This window comes from Procambarus clarkii, chromosome 22 (assembly GCF_040958095.1).
Source record: "Procambarus clarkii isolate CNS0578487 chromosome 22, FALCON_Pclarkii_2.0, whole genome shotgun sequence".
Taxonomy (NCBI): domain Eukaryota; kingdom Metazoa; phylum Arthropoda; class Malacostraca; order Decapoda; family Cambaridae; genus Procambarus; species Procambarus clarkii.
This window is the reverse complement of record NC_091171.1, coordinates 30,627,256-30,654,755: the sequence shown is the minus strand read 5'-3', so window position 1 is coordinate 30,654,755 and position 27,500 is coordinate 30,627,256. Positions and strand designations below refer to the sequence as shown.

Genomic DNA, 27,500 nt, shown 5'->3' with positions numbered 1-27,500 from the left:
CTCCCAGCGACTATAAGAAATACTGCCGGAACAACCGTGGACATCTTCAAGAGAAAACTGGACTGTTTTCTAAGAGAAGTTCCGGATCAGCCGGGCTGTGGTGGGTATCTGGGCCTGCGGGCCCCTCCAAGCAACAGCCTGGTGGGCCAAATTCTCACAAGTCGAGCCTGGCCTCGGGCCGGGCTTAGGGAGTAGAAGAACTCCCAGAACCCCATCAAGCAGGTACAAATTATATGAGAAATCTTTAAAGAATTCTGAGAAAGAGAGCTAGGGGTGGTTTTAAATAGAAAACTATCACCTGAGGACCACATAAAGAACATTGTTTGGGGAGCCTTTGCTATACTAACTTCAGAATTGGATGAAATAGTAAACAAAATTGTTCACAACCTTTGTTAGACCAAAGCTGGAATATGGAGCCATTGTATGGTGCCCATATCTTAAGAAGCATATAAACTGGAAAAGGTGCAAAGGCAAGCTACAAAATGAATTCTAGAACTGAAAAGCAAGAGTTACGAGTAGAGGTTAGAGGCATTATATATGCCAAAACTAGAAGATAGAAGAAAAAGAGCAGATATGATCACCACTTACAAAATAATAATAGGATTCAACCAAACTGAAAAAAGAGGAATTCCTGAAACCAGCAACTTCAAGAACATGAGGATGCTGATTCACGCTAATGAAACAAAGGTGCCAAAAAATATTAGAAGGTTTACTTTTGCAAACAGAGTGGTAGACGGCTGGAACAAGTTAAGTGAGAAAGTGGGAGGCCAAAACCATCAGTAGTTTCAAAGCATTATATGATAGAGTGCTGGGAAGATGAGACACCACGAGCGTAACTCTCATCCTGTAACTACACTTGAGTAATTACACTCAAGAAGGTCCACTATTATATGTAATTGAAGTCAATGCAATTATCTTATTAAACTTAAGAAACAGCCAAATTATAACAGCTCAAAATTTATCACTGAAGTAACCACTTCAGAAAAAACCAGCGTTGAATGTAATAAAACGCCCTTTTCTGGGTGAGACCCGGAGGCTCCCCGGAGCTTACTAGTCTGATATCCTAATGTTAGACTTTGGCATCAGTCATGTGTATGGAGTTCTGTGGGCCTACCGGGGACCACGAGCCAGAACCTGGCCCCCTCAGAGAGGCATTGGGAGCAATGGCCTATAGAAACCCCCGTGTGGTTGGAAGCATTCTTTGTCTACCATCGACTGGGTCAGACACCCAGAAAGGTAAGCATCCCAAAACAAACCCCCTATTGTGGTGAAATTATTGCTACCAAAAGCCGAACAATTGGATAGAACTCTCCTAAAAGAAACAAGCAAACGATTATGACGTCACACACGTCGCCGTGCCGCTGTCTGCGCAGCTAGGGGGAGCCCCAGACCCCTCATGCCCCAGACCCCTCATGCCCGTCAGTTCTGAGGCTGGATGTCAAAACACACGAAAAACCTGATTACATTCAACGCTGGTTTTCTGGGGGTAGGCCCTTTGGCTCCCTGGAGCTAACTACCCACAGAGGAAAAACTTAGCCGGGAGGCGGTCGTCGCTCACCCCACAACGCAAAGTCGACACAACTGGCTGAGGGGGGGGATGGGTAGAAATAGCCTAAGCTACTCTATCCCTTTGAGATGTATTTCTTATCTCAATAAACATACTTTTACTTGAACTTGAACAACTGGCTGCAACCCCCGATCCAAAACGACACAGGCCCGACGAGGCCCCCAGGACATGCCCAAGGTAACGAGTAGCCAAGACCCCGTTCGACCGCCAAAAGCCCCATGCCCGAATGTCAGCCCAGGACATGGTGCCAAGGAGGGCAGCAAGAGCAGCAAACTTACGAACGTCATGGGCACGGGGACAAACCACAGATCGGCTAGCCTGAAGAACTCTACGGACGACCTGAGAGACCCGCACCCACGAACAGGTTAGAAGGGAAACCGGATCAACCCAAAGCGCGTCCCCGGACTCTGAAGCCATGGCGCGCAAAAACGGCGAAGAGCCGCCACCGGACACAAAACATGATGCACCCCAGCCCAACCAACCAACCTTCAACAACCCAGGGGACCCCTCCGGAAAGCAGCAGTCTCATTCTTCGCCAGAAAAAAAGGAAACTGCTGCAGATGAACAAAACCAACATGAAGACAAAGAGCAGAAAACCCCTGCGCTGGAGGAGAACATGAAGCTCCCTAACCCGACCCCCCCCAGGCCAATGCCAACAGAAAAGGAGCCTCGGAGAACAATCCTGAACCGAAGGGGCCACAACAAATAGAGAAGAAAGAAAAGAGCACAATCTCCAATGACCAGGACGACTCAGACGGCACAAGAGCAGGCCGGAGGTGAAACAATGCACGAGACAGCTTGGGAAACGGCACAGAAGTAACATCAATACTGAAAGCAAGCTGATGCGGCTCCGCCAGCGCCGCACGATATGAGGCGACAGTATGGGGCAAGATGACGGCCCCAAACCTCCACAAGAGACGGACAAGACCATGCCAACAAACGCAGCTATCGATGAAGGGACAGAAGGAAAAGAAAGGAAGGACTGCCAAAAACCCCACACTGCCGCCAAGAAGCACGCAGGTGGGACACCAACAACGAAGCCACCCGACCACCAACGGAAGGTGAAAAACTCGAGGCAGAACCTAGCTGACCCCACAATGGCCAATCGAGCCTAGGAGGAGGCGGAGCCGCGGGAATAGCTCGGGTGCGACCAAGGAGCCAGCAGAGTTGGAAATCAAAGCTGGCAAAGGAGGAGATGGAACGTCCGCCGTACATAAAAACATCTCAACGCCCGCCAGAAGATCAGAGATGACAGTCTCGATGTGCGAGTCTAGAGAAGGGAAACCGAGAGACCGTGAAAACGCCAACAGGGCAGGTAAGCCAGGAAACCGGGAACACAAACTTGGCAATAGACGAGCCAAACGGCACAAACAAAACACACTACCAAGTGTAGGATAAAATGAGAAAACGGAAAGATACAAGAAAAGATCCAACACCAACGGCCAGGGACAAAAGCGTAGAAGGAAGATGAAGAACGAAAAAGACAAGTAGTAAAACAGGAATGAAAATGACACGACCAACAACACGCAGAGCCACTGGTGTCATGTCCCAACAAGCCACGCCAACATAGTTGTGTGACACGTCCCAACAAAAAGGATAAAAGGTGCAAACGTACGCCACCAGACCAGTACTTGAACCAAGGAGTACAAGCTATGAGGATATGATTTCACCATATTTAAGATTCCCAAAGGAAGGGATAAGGTAGAGAAAGACTGGCTACGGGACCCCAGGGGCACACGCACCAGGGGACACCGGTGGAAGGGGAGCCCAAATGAGCCAAAGAAACATGGGAAAGAAGTATTGCAGTGTCAGAGCAGTAGACAAGCAGAAAGCATGAGGAAGCGATGTAGCAGAGGATGACACCACACACAGTTTGAAACTCAGATAAGATAGAGCCCAGCAGGCCCAGGAACCTGCACGAGAGCGAATGACAGGCGAGAAGCGGGACCAAAAAGCCAGAGCTCAACACCTGCAAACACAACTAGGTAAGTACCGTACAGAGAATCCAATGTATATGGAAGGGACAGAAGGACTGGCACTGCAAGACGTGCAAGGAATGAGACCCAGATAAGACTACGAAAAATGGGGCCATGACCCCCATGCAACCATTTACCTAGAGGAACAGGTAAGGAAGCACGGAACGGCCAAACAAAAATCCACAACCAATCCCCAACACGCATCTACAGCATGAAAACTGCAGCAAAATGTCACCTCAGGACATCCAGACATGAACACTTACCCCATAACATATACTAACACCATTGTACCTCGTAACCTGGTGGAGGTAGGGCCCCTATCTGGACTCAAGTATGGGCAGGACATGCAGAGTGGGACTGGATGGGTATAAATAGGAGCTGCCTCGAAAGGGCAAATAGGCCTGCTGCAGTCACCTGTCTTCTGATGTTCTTATATACGTACCCCAAAACCACGAACCAGCGCCTGGCTGAAAGAGATGCCAGACTGCATAAACTCGCCTGCAGAATGTAGGCATGAACGTGTCATTACACAACGTAGCCGGAAAGATTCCGGGAGCACCGCCAGTGGAAGAAGGCAGAGCTGCACATGCAGGAGAAGAATAGGGTAAAGGCGAAGGAGGAGCCCCACACCTATACGCAGGGAAAACCCTGTGACCTCCCCATAGCAGCAAATCGGAATGCCCCCCAGGAGCTACGGGGCATGGACTGATGACTGGAGAAGAGCGAGAGGTGAAGCACCCGAGAGAAAAGGGACGCAACACCCCAGCACACATGCACACCGCTCTTATCAAAACAACCACGGCGCATGCGCAGCAGGGATGCCAGATGTGGGTCGCCAGAAGTCACGAGGTGAAGAAGAAACCACGAATGTGACTAGAATATTAACAGTGTTGTCAACGACCGAATCCCATATGAGAGTACACATGGCAGCCGCCAACTGTAGTCGAAAAGAGCAGGAAGGAGCGAAAAGAAACATAGCACAGCATCCCAGTTGGGCTACAAGGAGCCCAGTTGGGCTACAAGGAGCCCAGTTGGGCTACAAGGAGCCCAGTTGGGCTACAAGGAGCCCAGTTGGGCTACAAGGAGCCCAATCGGCCACAAGGAGCCCAATCCGGCAACCTTGTGCATCGCAGGAAGTGCACAGAGATAAGAGCCAAACAAGAAAGAACGAAACAGGCCCAAAAACCGAGAAGCTTGGAGAAGGACCAACAAACCCCAGAATGGACCAGAAGACGACAGATGTTCCAAGAATACGGGAAGAAGCAAAACCTTCCCGATCCTTCTAGAACATAAAGAAGCAAGCGCGAAGCATGAAGGCACGGAAGGCAAAGTCGCACCTGAGACCAAAAGTCATGCAGATCCCCGAGAAGAGGCGAACATGACTGAAGGCCTGACCCAAGAAGAGTGGCAAAACGGATCCACTGACAGGACGGACCCGACGGATATAAGGGACAAGGAACCGCCGACTCCCAGAAACATGTACGGAGAGAGGGGGGGGGGGGAACGTCAGCCCCTCACCAGCCCTGGGACACCATGAGGCAGGTCCCAGGTCCGAACCGTTCACCCAAAGCCCCAGCCTCACAAGAAAAGCCCGGGCAACCGGACAAGCCCTAAAGAAGGGAGCCCACTGGCAGACTCATACAACACGGCTGGAGAAACAGGCTCGAATGCCTCCGTCGCTACCCCGGAAGGGCGAAATCCCTGAGAATACCCGAGTCTCAAGACATGCGAAGCCCCGCCCCGACCCTGAACCCACAAACAGTAAGGATTCAGATGCAGGAAGGAAGGGGGGGAAGGGACCATAACAGGGAAAAGACAAAGGGGTGCGGAAGGAACAAAACCGAAGCGCCCAACACCTCCAAGCCCATCACACCAACCAAAACGAGGCAGCCCCGGGGCTCCTGGGGAGCAAACGACCTAGCGCGTTGCACCACCTAGTGGACAGTCACCACACACTAGGTACAGTGCTGAAACAACCACCGGAGCCAGAGAACACGACCTCAGCCTCTAGCATCAGCCTTAGAACTGATGGGTGGATAGCCGGCGTGAGGGGTCTGGGGCTCCCCCTTTCCCCTCCTGGGGAGGGGTGGAGCTGCGCAGACAGTGGCGCGACGACGTGTGACGTCATGATCGTTTGCTCGTTTCTTTTAGGGGGAGTTCTATCCACTTGTTCGGTTTTTGGTAGCAATAATTCCACCACAATAGGGGGTTTGTTTTGGGATGCTTACCTTTCTGGGTGCCTGACCCGGTCGATGGCAGACATAGAATGCTTCCAACCACACAGGGGTTTCTATAGGCCATTGCTCCCCATGCCTCTCTGAGGGGGCCAGGTTCTGGCTCGTGGTTTCCAGTAGGCCCCCAGAACTCCACACACATGACTGATGCCAAAGTCTGACATTAGCATAGCCTAGTAAGCTCCGGGGACCCGAAGGGGCTCCCCCCAGAAAAGAAACTGCTATTATAATGAAAATTGACCAGCCTCCAACGACTAATCTAATATTATTAGACAAAACATTGTAACACCACCTTTTTCAATTTACTCTCTTATGGTGAGAAGTAAAGCAAAATACAAAGGAGAAGGAGGGGAGGAAAGAGAAGAGAGGGAACAGACATGGATAAGGTTGAGGGAGAACTCATCTGTGGGGCAACAGAAAACGAGGGGCGCATGAGAAGAGGAGGAGGAGGAATAGAAGGAGAGGAGGAGGAGGGATAGGAGGAAGTAGGGAGAGGAGGAGGAGGAGGGAGTAGGGAGAGGAGGAAGAATAGAAGGAGGAGGAGGACGAGGAGGGAGAAAGGAGAGTAGGTCTTGAGTGAGTGTAGGAGTAGGGAGAGTAGACTGACTGATGTTCTGTCCATGATGTTATACCCATGTTAATTTTACTTTACATATTTAAGCTGTCACCACCTGTCATTTGCAAACTAAATCTTAATTCAACTTAAACAATGCGACAGGAACACTGCTTAATTTAAGGTCTGAGGGAGCAGCCGCACGCCTCACTGCTGGCCCTCACTCACTCGTCTCCTGCGCCTCACTCTCGTTTCCTCACTTTATCTCTACTCGAGTTTTCCATCTAGTTATCTCTAGTCTTAAACTCTTAAACGTAGAGATAAAGTGAGGAAACGAGAGTCCTCTTCCCATGCGCCCCTCGTTTTCTGTTGCCCCACAGACGAGTTCCCCCTCAACCTTATCCATATCTGTCCCCTCTCTTTTCTTCCCTCCCCTCCTCCTCCTATGTATTTTGCTTTACTTCTCACCATCACAGAATAGATTAAAAAAGGTGGTGTTACAATTTAACCCTGAATTAATCAAGCCAAGAAATCTACCAATCCTCAACATCCTCAACCATACATTGGCTTCCTGGTTCAGACTACACTCGTCACCACTAAGACACCCTGGTCAAGATTAACTGGTACTTTTACCTCTTAAATCAGACGGATGCACCCTGAGGGTGACTGGCTGTCACCCGTCAGGGTGGGAAATCTGGTTGGTCACCTCTCTGTGCAAGCGGTCACTAACTGAATCTACCAGCCACCCCCAACGTGGGGAAGCTGGGTACTCTTCCTCATGCCCTAATAAGGACTGGGACAGGCCAAGCTAGCCCATACCAACCTAAGTATTACCATGTCAGCAGATTGAAGCTAGTCAACACCTCCCTCATACCATCTCGCTCCTTACCAATACGCACACACCCACCCACAATTATAACTTACAATTATACATGAAAGAGTGCAAAATACTTGCACTGTTACAACATAATGCCCAAAAACTTTTTTTGTTTTGAGTACCACATCTAAATTGTATAATAACCACGGCACAACAAAAAATTTGTTTGGCATCTTACCCATACGGTCCCATTATAGTCGGTCTCCTCGTGCCATGGGGTAGCATAACAGGCCGGTCCGACTGAAAGGCATATAAATTAAATATTACAATTCATTCAAAATCAAAACAAATCACTAACTCCAAACACACACACAAACTCTATCTATTGGCCAATAGACAGCCAATTCACGAGAGGTTGACGTAATAGCACTAAAGATCTGCAAGAGGATGATAAACTTATGATCATAAATGCATATAGTCCACCGCCAAGCAACACATGGACAAAGGAGGAGATATATAGTAAACGAGAGGGGTCTTATAACAATAATGAGAGATTATAGCGAGAATGGATAAAGATAGATCACGACTGTTGATAGTCGGGGACTTCAACTTGAAATCCATAGACTGGGAAGCATATGCAGCTAGAACAGAAGATTTTTGGACCTGTAGATCTCATCCTGGAAACATTCTTGTATCAACATGTTAAACAAGCTATGAGGATGAGGGAAGGGGAACGTTCCCTCCATGATAGATTTGATATTTACCAGGAAGGAGGAATAAATGTGTGACATTCAGTACCTTCCTCCCTTGGGTGAAAGTGACCGTGTCTTTTTGGGTTTAAAGTATGCAATGCGTTATAATCTGGAAGAAAATAAGGAGGTTGAAGCGGTTGAAAAACCTGACTTCAGGAGAGGACAATATGGTGACCTTAGAAAAAATTTTAAGAGTATAATTGGACAGACTTGTTGCTAGGCAAGGAAGTAAATGAGATGTATATCAAGTTTTGTGAAATATATGAAAGGAATTGGATTGGAGGAATGTCACGAGTGGAGTACCAAAGGGTTCAGTTCTCGCACTGATAATGTTCATTGTCTACATAAATGATCTACCAGTTGAAATACAGAATTATATGAACATGTTTGCTGATGATGCTAAGATAATAGGGAAAATAAGAAACCTAGATGATTGCCATGCCCTTCAAGAAGACCTGGACAATAAGTATAAGGCACAACACCTGGCAAATAGAATTTAATGTGAATAAATGCCATGTTATGGAATGTGGAATTGGAGAACATAGACCCCACAAAACCTATAAATTATGTGAGAAATCTTTAAAGAATTCTGACAAAGAAAGGGATCTAGGGGTGGTTCTAGATAGAAAACTGTCACCTGAGAACCACATTAAGAATATTGTGCGAGGAGCCTATGCTACACTTTCTAACTTTAGAATTGCTTTTAAATACATGGATGGAGAAATACTAAAGAAATTGTTTACAACTTTTGTTAGACCAAAGCTGGAATATGCAGCAGTTGCATGGTGCCCATATCTTCAAAAGCACATCAACAAACTGGAAAAGGTGCAACGACATGCCACTAAGTGGCTCCCAGAACTGAAGGACAAGAGCTACGAGGAGAGGTTAGAGGCATTAAATATGCAAAAACTAGAAGACAAGAAAAAGAGGTGATATGATCACTACATACAAAATAGTAACAGGAATCGATAAAATTGACAGGGAAGAATTCCTGAGACCCGGAACTTCAAGAACAAGAGGTCATTGATTTAAACTCGCAAAAAAAAGCTGCCGGAGAAATATAAGAAAATTCACTTTTGTAAACAGAGTGGTAGACAGTTGGAACAAGTTAGGTGAGAAGGTGGTGGAGGCCAAAACCGTCAGTAATTTCAAAGTGTTATATGACAGAGTGCTGGGGAGACGGGATACCACGAGCATAGCTCTCATCCTGTAACTACACTTAGGTAATTACACACACACACACACACACACACACACACACACACACACACACACACACAGTTGGTATACAGAATTATATGAACATGTTTGCTGATGATGCTAAGATAATAGGAAGGATAAGAAACTTAGATGATTGTCATGCCCTTCAAGATGACCTGGACAAAATAAGTATATGGAGCAACACTTGGCAAATGGAATTTAATGTTAATAAATGCCATGTTATGGAATGTGGAATAGGAGAACACATACCCCACACAACCTATATATTACGTGAGAAATCTTTAAAGAATTCTGATAAAGAAAGAGATATAGCTCCCAGAACTGAAGGGCAAAAGCTACAAGGAGAGGTTAGAGGCATTAAATATGCCAAAACTAGAAGACAGAAGAAAAAGAGGTGATATGATCACTACATGCAAAATAGTAACAGGTATTGATAAAATCGATAGGGAAGATTTCCTGAGACCTGGAACTTTAAGAACAAGAGGTCATAGATTTAAACTTGCTAAACACAGATGCCGAAGAAATAAGAAAATTCACTTTCGCAGAGTGATAGACCGTTGGAACAAGTTAGGTGAGAAGGTGGTGGAGGCCAAGACCATCAGTATTTTTAAAGCATTATATGACAAAGAGTGCTGGAAAAGACGGGACACCATGAGCGTAGCTCTCATCCTGTAACTACACTTAGGTAATTACACCAAAGAGCCCGAGTATTTGACCAAAGAGCCAGAGCTCAACCCTCGCAAGTACAACTAGGTGAGTACACACACACACACGTGTGTGTGTAGGGGGGCCTGGCTGAGTGGACAGCGCTCTAAGACTCGTGGAGCTAGGGACCAGGGTTCGATCCCGGCAGCCGGCAGAAAAACAAATGAGCAGTTTCCTTCACCCTGATGCCCCTTTTACCTAGCAGTAAATAGGTACCTGGGAGCTAGACTGCTGCTACGGGCTGCTTCCCGTGTGTGTGTAAACAAAAAAAAACAAAAAAATTATTATTAACAGTTGATTGATTGGCAGTTGATAGGTGGGGCGAAAGAGCAGAGCTCAACCCCCGCAAGCACAACTAGGTGAATACAGGAGGTCCGGTAGCTGAGTGGACAGCGTGCTGGACTCTTAATCCTGTAGCCCAGGTTCGATTCCCAGACCAGGCAAAAACAAATGGGCAAAGTTTCTTTCACCCTGTTACCTAGCATTAAATAGGTACCTGGGAGTTAGACAGCTGTTACAGAGCTGCTTCCTGGGGGAGTGTGTGTGTGTGTGTGGAAAACCTAAATAAAAATTTGTTAGTACTGTAGTTAGTAACAGTTGATTGACAGTTGAGAGGCGGGGCTGAAAGAACAGAGATCAATCCCCACAAGCACAACTAGGTGAATACACACCCCTTCCAAATTCACCAACTTCAACTGGCACTGGACCAACACGTGGACCCAAGGTCACGTGACTTCCACCTGTCCAGGACCACCACGTGGACCCAAGGTCACGTGACTTCCACCTGTCCAGGACCACCACGTGGACCCAAGGTCACGTGACTTCCACCTGTCCAGGACCACCACGTGGACCCAAGGTCACGTGACTTCCACCTGTCCAGGACCACCACGTGGACCCAAGGTCACGTGACTTCCACCTGTCCAGGACCACCACGTGGACCCAAGGTCACGTGACTTCCACCTGTCCAGGACCAACACGTGGACCCAAGGTCACGTGACTTCCACCTGTCCAGGACCAACACGTGGACCCAAGGTCACGTGACTTCCACCTGTCCAGGACCACCACGTGGACCCAAGGTCACGTGACTTCCACCTGTCCAGGACCACCACGTGGACCCAAGGTCACGTGACTTCCACCTGTCCAGGACCACCACGTGGACCCAAGGTCACGTGACTTCCACCTGTCCAGGACCACCACGTGGACCCAAGGTCACGTGACTTCCACCTGTCCAGGACCAACACGTGGACCAAGGTCACGTGACTTCCACCTGTCCAGGACCACCACGTGGACCAAGGTCACGTGACTTCCACCTGTCCAGGACCACCACGTGGACCCAAGGTCACGTGACTTCCACCTGTCCAGGACCACCACGTGGACCCAAGGTCACGTGACTTCCACCTGTCCAGGACCAACACGTGGACCCAAGGTCACGTGACTTCCACCTGTCCAGGACCACCACGTGGACCCAAGGTCACGTGACTTCCACCTGTCCAGGACCACCACGTGGACCCAAGGTCACGTGACTTCCACCTGTCCAGGACCACCACGTGGACCCAAGGTCACGTGACTTCCACCTGTCCAGGACCACCACGTGGACCCAAGGTCACGTGACTTCCACCTGTCCAGGACCAACACGTGGACCCAAGGTCACGTGACTTCCACCTGTCCAGGACCACCACGTGGACCCAAGGTCACGTGACTTCCACCTGTCCAGGACCACCACGTGGACCCAAGGTCACGTGACTTCCACCTGTCCAGGACCACCACGTGGACCCAAGGTCACGTGACTTCCACCTGTCCAGAACCACCATGTGGACCCAAGGTCACGTGACTTCCACCTGTCCAGGACCACCACGTGGACCCAAGGTCACGTGACTTCCACCTGTCCAGGACCAACACGTGGACCCAAGGTCACGTGACTTCCACCTGTCCAGGACCACCACGTGGACCCAAGGTCACGTGACTTCCACCTGTCCAGGACCAACACGTGGACCCAAGGTCACGTGACTTCCACCTGTCCAGGACCAACACGTTACTCAAGAAGGTTGAACAATTAACCAGAATTATCATGAATGTTTGTTTAAATTAAATGCAGGGCAATGTAGAACAAATTGTTTCAAAAACTTAGCCTAAAATGTAGCCTACAAAGATTTCATGGCTAACCTTAGTAAAAATTTACAGTGAAAATTTCCCTCTAATTTATCACATCTTTTCAATCTATAATTGTTTAACTTTAATAATAACTGCATACAGGTATCACTATCACTGATATTACATTAACCCAAACTGTATAGTACTGAGAGGTAAACTCATAAACATCCAGCCTTTTAAATTATTGTTGTTTAAACTTCATTTAAATACTGTACCTGGAACTTGCCACCGTTAAACATCATGTTATTTTCTGCTGCCCAATCGAAGACCTTATTAATTAATATGATTTTTTAATCACCTGCAAAGGATGACACTAAGCTGTGACTAGTATTTTTGTCTATATCCGAGATAATGAGAAATAACAGTGGTGCAAGGACTGTGCCCTGGGGTACAGAGCTTTTCACTGCACTTGGACTGTATCTTATTTGATTGACCATCCACTCTCTTCATTCTGTTTGGCAAGTTGTAAAGCCAATGCCCCACTTTACCCGTTATTCCTAGTGATCTCATTTAATGGGCTATCACTCCATGGTCACATTTGTCGAATGCCTTTGCAAGTCTGTGTATACAACATCTGCATTTTGCTTTTCTTCTAAGGATTCTGTGATTTTGTCATAGTGGTTGAGTAACTGTGACAGACAAGATCTCCCCGCTCTAAATCCATGTTGTCCTAGGTTGTGTAGCTTAAGTGCTGCTGGTATCTCCCTTGTATCCAGGCTCTTTCTCCATTTTACACTGAGCACTCGTGTTACTGGTACTTTACATTTCTTTATGAATATTGAATTCCATGAGTAAGGACCAGGGACTGAGTGCATGGACATCATGTCAATTTCTTTTTCTCAAAGTCTTCTGAGTTCGTGTTAATATCCGTTATATTATCTGCAGCTTGGATGTCACTCAAAGAAGCTGTCCGATCTTCAACTTTCACTATCTTCACTGTATCTTCAATTCTCACTGTATTTCCCACTTCTAAACTTCCCTTCACCTATTCCTCTCCAGCCTCTTTACTCCCCCTCCTCCCCACCCAAAAAATCAAATCTTCAACTTTCATCATGTTTATTGGTATACTAAACAGCCTCATACTGGCTTTTTATAATTTCACTAATTTCTTGGTTGTCCTCTGTGAATGTACGTACCTACAGTTGTAATTAAAGGTACAATACGAACATGACAAAAGGTACATGTAACCAAAAATAAAGGTACAAAAATAAAATGATGTTTAACAGTGATAAATTCCAGGTATGGTAAAAATTAGGACCCTAAACATAATACAGGGTACAAAACACAATCAAATGTGCCCATAATAGGAAAGCATCATGTAAAGGATTTGGGAATAATGATGTCTGACTACCTAACGTTTAGGAAGCATAACCAAGCAAATATTGTGACAGAAAAATGATCGGAAGGATTACAAGAACTTGCAAATCCAGGAATCCCATCACAATGGTTACCTGCTTGATAACCACTTGATGGGGTTCTGGGAGTTGTTCTACTCCCCAAGCCCAGCCTGAGGCCAGACTTGACTTGTGAGAGTTTGGTCCACCAGGCTGTTCCTTGGAGCGGCCCGCAGGCCCATATACCCACCACAGCCCGATTGGTCCGGCACGTTTTTTAGAAAAGTCTAGTTTTCTCTTGAAGATGTCCACAGTTGTTCCAGCAATACTTCTTATAGTCGCTGGGAGGACGTTAAACAACCGCGGACCTGTGATGTTTATACAGTGTTCTCCGATTGTGCCCATGGCACCTTTGCTCTTTACTGGTTCTATTCTGCATTTTCTTCCATGTCGTTCACTCCAGTACATTATTATTTTACTGTGTAGATTTGGGACCTGGCCCCTCCAGTATTTTCCAAGTGTATATTGTTTGGTATCTCTCTTGTCTCCTTTCTAGTGAGTACATTTGGAGAGCTTTGAGACGATCCCAATAATTTAGGTGCCTTATCTCGCCCATGCATGCCATATACGTTCTCTGTATTCCCTCTACTTCAGTAATCTCTCCTGCTCTGAAGGGAGAAGTGAGTACTGAGCAGTACTCAAGACAGGACAACACAAGTGATTTGAAGAGTTCAACCATTGTGATGGGATCCCTGGATTTGAAAGTTCTCGTAATCCATCATATCATTTTTCTGACTGATGCAATATTTGCTCGGTTATGCTCCCTAAACGTTAGGTCGTCGGACATCATTATTTCCAAATCCTTGACATGCTGTTTTCCTACTATGGGCAAATTCGATTGTGTTTTGTACCCTGTATTATGTTTCAGCTCCTCATTTTTGCTGTACCTGAGTACCTGGAATTTATCACTGTTAAACATCATGTTATTTTCTGCTGCCCAATTGAAAGCTTTGTTAATATCTGCTTGTAGTTTTTCATTGTCTTCAGCAGAGGTAATTTTCATGCTGATTTTTGTGTCATCTGCAAAGGATGACACGAAGCTGTGACTTGTATTTTTGTCTATATCTGATATGAGAATAAGGAACAGCAGTGGTGCAAGGACTGTACCTTGAGGTACAGAGCTTGGACTAATTATTTGATTGACTGTTACTTTTTGTGTTCTCTTCAACAGGAAATTGAGTATCCAGTGTCCTACTTTACTTGACCTCATTTTGTGTGCTATCACTCCATGGTCACATTTGTCAAATGCCTTTGCAAAGTCTGTGCATACAACATCTGCATTCTGTTTTTCTTCTAGTGCCTCAGTGATTTTGTCATAATAGTCAAGTAGCTGTGAGAAGAGTAGGAGGAGCTGAGTCAGGAGGAGTACAAGAGCTCTCATCAGGGGAGGAGGAGATAAGGGAGGATGCTGCTGCCTCTTCCAGTAAGATCAGGGAAGTGTTGGGAATGCTTGTAAAGGTGACCGCATTCTTGGAAAAGCATAACCCTGATAAAGCAGTGACAACCCGGTATGTGAACATGTTTAGTGACAATTTGCTCTCTCGTTTTAGGAATACAGTATTCTAAAACAAAGACAAAAGCAATTGTCAATAGAGCTCAGCCCCAAAACAAAAGCTCAGTCCCCCAGGGTACTGTGCTTGCCCCAGTACTTTTTCTCATCCTCATATCAGACATAGCCAAGGACACAATCTATAGCACTGTATCAATCTTTGCAGATGACACTAGGATTTTTATGAGAGTAGACAATATAGAGGACATGGTAAACCAGATGTAAATCAGGTCTTTCTATGGGCTACAGAAAATAATATGGTGTTTAACAAAAATAAGTTCCAGCTCATGCTCTATGGAAAAAATTAAAATATATAAATGGAAACCACGTACAAAACTCAGTCAAATCATAGCACAGAACGAAAAGGCAATGTAAAGAAGGCAATGTAAAGGATTTGGGTGTACTCATGTCGGAAGACCTTACCTTTAAAGAACACAATAAAGTAGCCGTCACAACTGCAAGAAAATTGACAGGTTGGATAACAAGGAAGCACACACTAGAGATGCTATACCAATGATGATACTCTTCAAGACGCTAGTGCTCTCTAGAGTGGAGTACTGCTGCACAATGACGGCCCCTTTCAAAGCTGGAGAAATTGCTGACCTGGAAAGCGTGCAGAGATCCTTTACTGCTAGAATCCACTCAGTAAAATACCTAAACTACTGGGACCGACTAAAGAGCCTAAATCTGTATTCCCTTGAGCGCAGGCGGGAGAGATACATAATAATTTACACATGGAAAATAGTAGAGGGGTTGGTCCCAAACCTGCACACAGAAATAACATCACATGAGACCAGAAGGCATGGCAGGATGTGCAGAATACCCCCGTTGAAAAGCAGAGGTGCAACAGGTACGCTGAGAGAGAACTACATCAACATCAGAGGCCCGAGACTGTTCAACACACTTCCACTACACATAAGGGGCATAACTGGCCAACCCCTCACAGTGTTCGAGAGAGAACTGGATAAGCACCTCCAAAGGATACCTGATCAACCAGGCTGTGATTCATACGTCAAAGACTGAGAGCAGCAGCGTCCAACAGCCTGGTTGACCAGTCCAGCAACGAGGAGGCCTGGTCGACGACCCGGCCGCGGGGACGCTAAGCCCCGGAAGCACCTCCAGATAAGGTAGATACGTTCTTTGCAAAAGTAGAGAAAAGAGCAAGTGATAGTGAACCACAACCCGGTCCCAGTGGGGTGAAATTCCCAAGAAGAGAGAGCCCGCCTGACTCAGAAGTGGATTCTCCTTCCACGCCATAACCCTTCTCCTCCTTCCCACCTTCTCATCGTCTCTCAAGCCAGCAACGACTCTTCATAAGGTAAAGTACAATTGAAAACGGTAAAACAAAATATTTATACAGCAATTACATGTGCAGTATTATATTTACATTATAAAATGCCATACAGGTATTGATGTTTTTGAGGGTGGAACGGATTAATTTTATTTCCATTTTTTAAATGGGGAAATTCGTTTCTAAAGACTAGTTTTCCACATAACGAACTCAGTGCCAGAATGGATTAAATTCGTTAATTAAGGCTCCACTGTAATTCTTACTTATTCCTTACTTATCTTCTTTAACCCTTACTAATTACTAATAACCTTTAAACCCTAACTAATTCCTAGAATCACATTCCTGTATTACAATATATATTCACTGTATATTATCACTGAGGGACGTATCGTACACTGGGTAGGCCTCGTGGCTGATGTAAACAAATGCTAACCTGTTGCCTCATTATGGCACTAATATATTTTCAATTGTCCATGTACAATTTTCCTATACTTTCAACTTAGGTCTGTTGTATTACACGTACAGTCACTGTTCACTAGATTTCAGATATATCGACTATATGCATGTATACACAAGCCTTGTGGCACTGGCTCCCCTGTGGTCCCACGTTTATTCTCTATTTAAGGGGCCTTCGGTTAGTTTTTTAAACGTTGTTCAATGTCAACAAATCTTTTTTTGACTAGTTGTATATGAAAAGGCTGCAATTGTTCCAAGTTTCAGTACTGCAGCCTAAATAGAAAGGAAGATTTTAAATTTTTGTATTTTTTTTCAACGAATATTACACATTTTCAAGTGTTCATAAACAACCACACCTTTCAGATATAATCATTCTATGACACTTTTCTGTCACATTAGCATATAATAAAGGATCTTTAGGAAGGGATTTTCCAAAACATCTTTAGTTTTCCTAATGCAAATAGTCAAAGTTCCCCCAAAAAATTATGCAAATATATCATGTTTATTGCTATTATAAAATCAATAAACTAACTTAGGAAGCAAAGTTTGTGCCAGATTTTAGAGACATACACTCTACATATAAGGTGTAAGTTTCATGTAATTTGAATAAAAAATGGAAGATAAGAATTTTTCTGACTTGAAAATAAATAAGAAAATAATGAAGTCTAAGGTGCTGCCATCTGTGACTGAGGTTGACATCAACCAATTTCCTGGGCCCCCTTGGCACCCTTACAGATAGGCTTACGTGCAGTCAGGTGCATAAGTTTCATGCAAATCGTCCGATAAACAAATAAAATAAAATTTAAAAAAGAAAAACAAAAAAATCTATTTTTTTTTTTTAACTTAACTTTTTTAATAAAACTAATTATATTGTTTTTTAATATATGCTATTGTGATAGCTGAGAGTCATAGACATGATTTCAGTTGACACATGTGTTTGATAATCGTTTTTGACCATTTTGGAAAATTTGACACATAATTCAATATTTTTTCTCCCTTCCTATTTATGCTACGGAACCAGTTTTAATTTTTGGCATATTTGAATCCGACGGCCCCTTAACAAAAGGTTCCATTGTTAATAACTGTATTCAACTTTCCTATGGGTCGCTATGCACTTTTGTGATAACTGATCAGTGTTTCATGGCTGTAATACTCCAAAACCCGGGACGATTTTGAGATTTTAACGGATCATAGACAAAACACGTCTCCCCCTCCCCACTCCCCTCAGTGAACTCAAAAATGTAAACGGTATCCTTTTGGATATCTTTTGTCAAGCTGTGCACAGCCAGGTCCAACAGCCTGGTTAACCAGTCCAGCAACGCGAAGGCCTGGTCGACGACCGCGCCGCGGGGACGTTAAGCCCCGATTCACAAGGTTAGGTAGAAGGATTTAGCAAGTTTCCTTCTGAACATTGAGAGGCTGGCTAATTGTGCCCCTTATATGAAGCTAGTGTGTTGAACAGTCTTGGACTTTGATGAGAGAGTTGCTCAGCATATCAATGATGAACTGATTGAGGACATAATTATTACAACTACTTGTTACTTAAAAAGCAATCTAATCTAAGTTGAGACAAACATGGGCAACATACCCGTGCACTTTCCCTGCTACACATAAGTAGCCTAACTGGCCAGTCTCTCCCAGTGTTAAAGAGAAAACTCTACAAACACCTCCAAAGAATACCAAATCAACTAGACTGTGATTCGTAAGTCAGGCTGCGTCCAGCCTGGACGGCTATGTCCAGCAGCCTGGTTGACCAGATGACAAACCAGGAGGCCTAGTCGGAGACCAGGCCGCCGGGCTGTTGATCTCCGGAACCTCCACAAGATAGATAGTGAAATGCATCAATTGACGTATGTTGCAACCTAGGAGTAATACTGCAGGACGAAGGAAGGGAACTGTGGAACCACAGTCTCCAACCCAACAATCCTAGAGCGGAGTGGGGAAACCACAACCAGCAAATGAACAAATCCACAAGGGCCGTGACGAGGATTCGAACCTGCGTCCAGCCACAACGCAATGTGGATTCAAACCACAACCAGCAATTCAGGAACCCTAGAGAGAACTGTAGCATCCCCACCTGCCACCCCATAGGTGCCCCTAACCCCCACCTAAAGCCCAAATCCTCTCTCCCCCTTCACCCCGAGCACCCCCCTCCCTGCCTCCACATCCTTTGGACTTCCTGCTGCATCAAGCAATCCTAAATATGATCTGAGCCCTCCATCACCCCACCCACCCAACCTCCCTTCAAACCTCTCTATATACCCCCACAGGAGAGCAAACCCAAAAAGAACAGCTTTTTAAACCAGTGGGAGTGAGTGATAATGGACATAGGAAAATAAGCTTCATGGTAATTCATTCACATCGATGGGATTACAAATAAAGCAAGGGAACTGGACGAAAGGGCACAAGACGAAAGCCCATATGTAACAGCACTCGTAGAAACGAAATTGTTAGTCATTGCAGTGTTTCTGCAGGACTACTATATAGCATGGAAAGAGAGGGAAGGGAGAGGAGGAGTGGCCCTGCTGATAAAGAAAGACTGGAGTTTCAAAGAGATGGATATCCTGGGATGTGAAAGATTCAAAGACTACACGACAGGAACTATGACAGTAGGAGGACCAAAGACAAAAGTGGCAGCAATTTATAACCCTCCATTAAATGATAGAAGACCCAGACAAGAGTTTGATAGAAACAACATAGCAACCATTATTATAATATAATAGAGCAGCTTCAGTTGCCTGCAGAATGGACCCCAGACCTTTAATCATGGGCAACTTCAACCATGGAAAGGTAGACTGGGTGAATGGAGAACCACATGGAGGTGCAGATACATGGAGGTGCAGAGAGCTAAACTACTGAATATAGCAACAAGAAACTTTCTGAACAAAAATGTCAAGGGACCCTAAAGAATGAGAGGCAATGACGAACTGGCTAGATTCGACCTGATATTCATCTTGAATGAGACACGCATGGTAAGTCAAATTAGAAGCCCCCATGGGAATGAGTGACCACAGCGTACTGACATTTGAGTATCTTTTGAAAGCAGGGATAACCTATCCAAAGAAGTGATCAGAAAGAAAAAGGGTGCCTTATCAAAGAGGAAACTACGATGAGATGAGGAACCGGATGATCTTATGGAAATACCTAATAGGATCTAATGGGAATACAAGATACGGACTACATCAACCAGAGGTGCTAGAAAACTGCAGACAGGTTTATCCCAGCCCAAAAGGAGAAAAAATAATAACAGAAGAATACATGATTCAATCAGGCATGTATGAAAGCAAAGCAACTGAGTACAAGAATATGGAGACACTACAGAAACAACAGAATACCGAGAGCAGAGGAAAATACCAGAGGGCCAGGAATGAGTACCTCAGAGTGAGGAGAGAAGCAGACACAGTATGCAAATAATATCGCAAGTAAAGCCAAGACCCAAACAAAACTGATCCACAGCCATATCAGGAGGAAAACAGCAGTGAAGGAACAAGTGATGAAACCGAGAAAATGGGAGAACAAATACACAGAGAATGACAAAGTGATATGTGCATAACTCAAGAGATTCCAGGTTTTCACAATAGAGCAAAGATAAGTCCCTGTACTGAGAAAGGCAGCAGTAAATCAAGTAACCTTGGAGGAATATGAGCTTACCAGTGATGGTCAAAAGGAATCTGTTGGAGCTGAATGTGATTAAGGCTGTTAGGCCTGACAGAACCTCACAATACCAGAACCCCGTCCAGGTACCTGTGCCTGACAGCTGGGTGGACAGCGCTTCGGATTCGTAGTCCCGAGGTTCCGGGATCGATCCCCGGTGGAGGCAGAGACAAATGGGCAAAATGTTTCTTTCACCCTAATGCCCTTGTTACCTAGCAGTAAATAGGTACAGTACCTGAGAGTTAGACAACTACTACAGGCTGCTTCCTGGGGGTGTGGAACAAAAAGGAGGCCTGGTCGAGGACCGGGCCACGGCGACGCTAAGCCCCAAAATCATCTCAAGATAACCTCAAGATAAGGTACAATCCAGGAGACTAAAAGAGGGTGTCGAAGCACTAAGTGTGCCACTCTCTATGGTGTATATAACAGGTCATTGAAAGTAGGAGGCCTACTGGAAACCTGGAAGGCAACTAATGTCCCAATATACAAAAAGGGTGACAGGCAAGAGACACTAAACTTTCCCTAACTTATATACCATGCAAAGTGATGGAGAAGATCGTGAAGAAAATGCATGTAGAACTTCCGGAGAGAAGATTTGTAACACACCACCAACATGGGTTCAGGGATGGTAAATTGTGCTTCACAGGCTTAATAATTCTATGACCAGGCAACAAAAATTAAAGAAAGAGAAGGGTGGGCAGACTGCATTTTTTAAATAGTCAGAAAGCCTTTAACACAGTACCCCAATAAGAGGTACTGTGTCAAAATACCCCTGTTGTGTCACTTTGACAACAGCCATAAGAGGCTGTTACAAAAGTTGGAGAACCAGGTAGGAAAAAAGGTAAGGTGCTCCAGTGAACAAGGCAGTACTGTATCTAAGCAACCGGAAACGGCAAGTAACTGTGAGGGGGAGACATCAGAGTGGCGAGATGTCACCAGCAGACCGGTAATGTAATGTAATGTAATGTAATGAAACTTAGTAATGAAACTAGGCAATGGAAACAGGAGGCCAGACACAGGATACAGAATAGGAGATTAAGTACTTAATGAAACATACAGAGAGAAAAATCTAGTTGATATCACACCAAACCTGTCTCCTGAAGCCCACATAAAAAGAATGTCTGCAGCATATGCGTGGCTGGCTAACATCAGAACAGTGTTCAGGAACCTGTGTAAGGAATCATTCAGAATCTTGTACACCACATATGTAAGACCAATCCTGGAGTATGCGGCCCCAGCATCGAGCCTGTACCTTATCAAGCACAAGACGAAGCTGGAAAAAGTCCAAAGGTATGCCACTAGACTAGTCCCAGAACTAAGAGGCATGAGTTACGAGGAAAGGCTGCAGGAAATGCACCTTATGACACTGGAAGACAGAAGAGTAAGGGGAGACATGATCACAACCTACAAAATCCTCAGGGGAATCGACCGGGCAAACAAAGATAAACTATTCAACACTGGTGGGATGCGAACAAGGAGACACAGGTGGAAAATGAGTACCCACATGAGCCACAGGGATGTTAGAAGGAACTTTTTTAGTGTCAGAGTAGTTAACGGATGGAATACATTAGGCAGTGATGTGGTGTAGGCCGACTCCATACACAGTTTCAAATGTAGATATGATAGAGCCCAGTAGGCTCAGGAATCTGTACACCAGTTGATTGACAGTTGAGAGGTGGGACCAAAGAGCCAAAGCTTAACTCCCGCAAGCACAAATAAGTGAGTACAAATAGGTGAGTACAAGGCTCTGTACTTGGACCGATCCCGTTTCTGATACAGTATAATTAAACAATCTTCCAGAGGGTATAGACTTATTTCTCTCCATGTGTGCTGATGATGCAAAAATTAGAGGAATTGTCTACCGTGTGTAACTTCCAGGGATCAACGGCCCAGTGAGTTGGTCTCTGACCAGCCCTCCCGGTTGGTCATTTAGTCAACCAGACTGTTGGACGCAGCTGCTTGCAGCCTGACTTATAAATCGTAGCCTGGTTTATCAGGAGTTCCTAGGAGGTGTTTGTCGAGTTCTCTCTCTAACACTGTGAGAAGCCGGCCAGTAATGCTCATTACAACAACATTACATTACATTGGGAGTGTGTTGAAAAGTCTTGGGCCCTTGATGTTGATAAGGTTCTCTCCCCAGCTATTGCAGTTCTAGCTTTCCCAGTACCTAATGCACCTCAACTTTCCAATGGGGGTATTTTGTACATCTTGCCATGCCTAGTTGGTATGGCAGGATGCCATGGTCTAGAAAATTGCTACTAAAGTTTAACTCTGGTAAGTGTAAAGTAATGAAATTAGGTGAAGGGAGCAGAAGGCTGAAGGCTGAACACAAAGTACCATCTGGGAGGTGAAATCCTGCAAGAGTCAAGTAAAGAAAGAGATATCTAGGTGTTGATATTATATCGAGCCTGTCCCCAGAAGTCCACATCAAGAGGATATCATCAGTGGCATATGCAAGATTAGCCATCATAAGAACTGCATGTTGAAACTTGTGTAAGAAATCATTCAGATTATGTCAAACCAATCCTAGAGTATGAAGCTCCAGCCTAGACTCCATACCTAGTTAAATACAAGACGAAGTTAGAAAAGATTTAGAAGAACTGTATGCTGCCAGACTAGTCCCAGAAACGAGAGGTATGAGTTTCGAGGAAAGGCTACGGAAACTAAACCTGACATCCCTGGAAGACAGAAAAGTTAGGGGAGCCATGATCACCACATACAAAATTATCAGAGGAGTTAACAGGATGGCCAAGACAAACTATTTTGCATGGGTAGAATATAAACAAGGGGACACAGGTGAAAACTAAGTACCCAAATGAGCCACAGAGACATTAGACAGATTTTTTTTTCAATGTCGGTAGTTAACAAATGAAATGCATTAGGCAGTGATGTGGTGAAGGTCGACTCGATACACAGTTCCAAATGTAGATATGTAGAGCCCAATAGGTTCAGGAATATGTACACCAGTTAATTGACAGTTGAGAGGCAGGACCAGAGAACCGAAGCTCAACCACCACAAGCACAACAAGGAGAGTACTGCAAAAAGTGTTTGCCCTCCTACTCTTGTTTGCCACATAACTTTCAACATTTAAGAGGTAGTTTGATAAACACCTCCAAAGGGTAACAAACTTGTTACCATAAGATGGTTCCGAGGTTCAATAGCCTCACTGCCTGGTCACTGACCAGACCTCTTGGTTGACGGTCTGGTTAACCAGGCTGTTATATGCCACTGAACACCATATGACATATGATTCACAGCCCGATTGATCATGCTGTGATTTATACCTGTACATCAAACTGCATACAGTATCCAGACAATCAACCTGGGCACAATGTAAAAGATTGGGCTGAATGATCACTGAACTTCTGAACTAATTCAATGGTAACCCTAAAGATAGGCAGTGTAGAACATTGATTATAACCATGATATATATGTGCTTCAGCCTACAGTTTAGACCTGTTGTCTTGTGTATGACCCTCTGTCCTGCATGACAGTGAATACCAGCATTATCCTCACTATAACAAGACAATTGAAATCCTCAGATTAGGCAAAATTGTAATTAATTTTGTTAATAAAGATGTTAATAATAAATAAGTGTTAATCCATATATAATGTTGCTATAATTTGTAGACTAAGCTTATCAAATTTAACTCATTCTCTCACCTAATAGAGTATCTCACATTTTTAATGAAAACCAATCCATTAAAAAACACATATTATTAAAATTAAAGCACCATAATACTGATATTTTCTACGCACTGGCTTCGAAAGGTTAGATGGGCTGCTTGGGTTTGTATGTTTCTGGTTAGGCAAAAAAAAAAAAAATATATATAAATTTGCAAATGTTTATTAATACAATAAACAAAACTTCAACCCCCCATGCACACATCTTGCCATACTCTGGCTTATCGAGACAACACTGCATGATGGGAGCAAAGACACCCACATACCCCAATTCATGCATTCTCTAAATTATAATCATTAATAATACCACTGATAATATTTGCAGGCTCCTGTATGAACCTTCCCCAAACTCATGCAATTCTACGTAACTAAAATTGTCACAGTTCTCCACTCATCAAACTTCATTACAGAGAACATTACAGTACTGCAAATGTGCCAAGCATGCTGAACAAAAGTAATACAGTACACAGTAATACATCAACTACTATATAATGTGAAAGAGTTCCATGCCCATTCATCCAGTCTCTCTCACACACTGTCAACACTACACATTTAACACTGCACAGGTCTCTCGGAAATAAAAAAAAAAATATACTCACTAAAGTGTGCATGCTTGCACACACACGAGCGTACTCACATCCTGTAACTACACTTAGGTGTAGTTACAGGATTAGTAGTTACACACACACACACACACACACACACACACACACACACACACACACACACACACACACACACACACACACACACACACACACACACACACACACACGCACACGCACACGCACACGCACACGCGCACGCACATGCACGCACAAGAAGTTCTAGGTCTTCACCTCAGAGCAAGGAGAAGTCCCAGAGATAAGAGAGGAAATATCAAACCAGACACCACTAGAGGAGTTTGTGATTACCAGTGGGGAGATGAGGAAGCATCTGCTAGATTTGGATGTGACAAAGGCTATAGGCCCAGATGGAATCTCACCATGTATTCTAAAGGAAGGAACAGAAGCTCTGTGCCTGCCACTCTCCATGGTGTACAACATATCACTGGCAACAGGTGAACTGCCAAAAATTTTGAAGACGGCCAATGTAGTTTCAATATACAAGAAGGGTAATGGGCAGGAGGCACTGAGCTACAGGCCAGTGTCCCTAACTTGCATTCCATGCAAGATGATGGAGAAGATTGTGCGAAAAAAGCTAGTAGAACATCTGGAGCTAAAGAACTTTGTAACACAACATCAGCATAGGTTCAGGGATGGCAAATCATGCCTAACAGGTTTAATTAAGTTCTATGACCAGACAACAACAATTAGGCAAGAGAGAGAGGGCTGGGCAGACTGCATATTTCTAGACTGCTAGAAAGCCTTTGACACAGTACTACATAAGAGACTGGTGCACAAACTGGAGATGCAGACAGGAATGAAAGGGAAGGTACTCCACTGGATAAGGGAGTACCTAAGCAACAGGACACAGCGAGGCACTGTGAGGGGTGAAGTCTTGGAGTGGCGGGGAGTCACCAATGGAGTCCCATGGGGATCAGACCTTGGACGTATACTGTTTCTGATATACGTAAATGATCTCCCAGAAGGAATTGACTTGTTCCTTTCAATGTTTGTTGATGATGCAAAAATTATGAGGAGGATCAAGACAGAGGAAGTTAGTATGAGGCTACAAGATGACCTAGACAAACTGAAAGAATGGTCCAACAAATGGCTAATAAAGCTCAACCCAAGTAAATGTAAGTAATGAAACTAGGAGGCCAGTCACTGGATACCGAATGGGAGATGAAGTCCTTCACAAAAAGTACAGAAAGAAAGATCTATGAGTTGATATCATGCCAATCCTGTCTCCTGAAGCCCACATCAAAAGAATAACATCAGCGGCCTATGCGAGGCTGGCTAACATCAGAACTGCTTTCAGAAACCTTTGTAAGGAATCCTTCAGAACCTTGTGTACCACATATGTAAGGCCAATCCTGGAGTATGCAGCCCCAACATGGAGCCCGTACCTAGTCAAGCACAAGATGAAGCTGGAAAAAGTTCAGAGGTATGCCACTAGGCTAGTCCCAAAACTAAGAGGCACGAGTTATGAGGACAGGCTGCATGAACTGCACCTCACATCATTGGAAGACAGAAGAGCTCGGGGAGACATGAACACCACATACAAAATTCTCAGGAGAATTGATCCTGTGGTCCCGGGTTCGATCCCGGGCGCTGGCGAGAAACGATGGGCAGTTTCTTTCACCTTGATACCCCTGTTACCTAGCAGTAAATAGGTATCTGGGAGTTAGTCACCTGTCACGGGCTGCTTCCTGGGGGTGGAGGCCTGGTCGAGGACCAGGCCGCAGGGACACTAAAGCCCCGAAATCATCTCAAGATAACCTCAAGAAGATACCTACAAAATCCTCAGGGAAATCAACAGGGTAGACAAAAATGGATTATTTAACAAGGGTGGTACACGCACAAGGGGACAGAGGTGGAAGCCAAGTACCAAAATGAGCCACAGAGACATTAGAACAAACTTTTTCAGTGTCAGAGTTGTTAGTAAATGGAATGCACTAAGAAGCAATATGGTGGAGGCTGACTCCATACACAGTTTCAAATGTAGATATGATAAGAGCCCAGTAGGCTCAGGAATCTATACATCAGTCAATTGACGGTTGAGAGGCGGGACCAAAGAGCCAAAGCTCAATCCCTGCAAGCACAACTAGGCGAGTACACACACCCAGGGGGGCTGGTGGCTAATTGGACAGCACTCTAGACTCGTGGACCTAGGGACTGGGATTCGATCCCTGGCACTGGCACAAAACAAATGGGTAGAGTTTCCTTCACTCTGATGCCGCTGTTACCTAGCAGTAAATAGGTACTTGGGAGTTAGACAGCTGCTACAGGCTGCTTCGAGGGAAGGGGAGGGAGTTATTTAGTAGTTAGTAACAGTCGATTGATTGACAGTTGAGAGGCCGGCCGAAAGAGCAGAGCTCAACCTGCGCAAGCACAACTAGGTGGATATACACACACTCACTTTCACTCACTCTCACTCACTCTGAATGCAAATTATTGCCAGAAAAATTTCCAGAACTAACAAATGAAGTAACTTTAGTGGGAGCACAAATCTTAAAAAATAAGAATGATATATATCGAAACTAAGAAGACTAAGTTGCCAAGATTACAGAAAACTAGTAGGATAAGGCTTAACATGAGTTATGGGAAGGGGAAAGTTCTAAGGCTGCCAACAGGAGTCGCAAGTGGTCTACGGGTTATATTCCAGAGAAAACCAGTAGGATAAGGCTTAACATGAGCTATGGGAAGGGAAAGCTCTAAGCCTGCTAACATGAGTCAGAATCGCCTACTCCTGTACCAACCACTGGGGGAGAAGAGGGTTTACACTTTACATTATAAAAGTGAGGCTACATCAATAATTTTGGGTTTAAACAACACTAAAATACTGTACTTTGCATTTCGTTGCTTAGATGTTTGTTGGCACTGCTGACCA

At 44.8% G+C, this 27,500-nt stretch overlaps 1 protein-coding gene across 8 annotated transcripts in view; it reads right to left on the bottom strand.

The window, feature by feature from the left end:
- The window catches only part of LOC123758464 (Smrter), a 730,161-nt gene that overhangs the window by 105,001 nt on the left and 597,660 nt on the right, over positions 1–27,500 (bottom strand). For all 8 annotated transcript variants that reach the window (XM_069328783.1, XM_069328777.1, XM_069328778.1 and 5 more), the window contains one exon: positions 7,386–7,447. In XM_069328783.1, the coding sequence (XP_069184884.1) occupies positions 7,386–7,447 (62 nt within the window). The remainder of the gene's footprint in view (positions 1–7,385; positions 7,448–27,500) is intronic.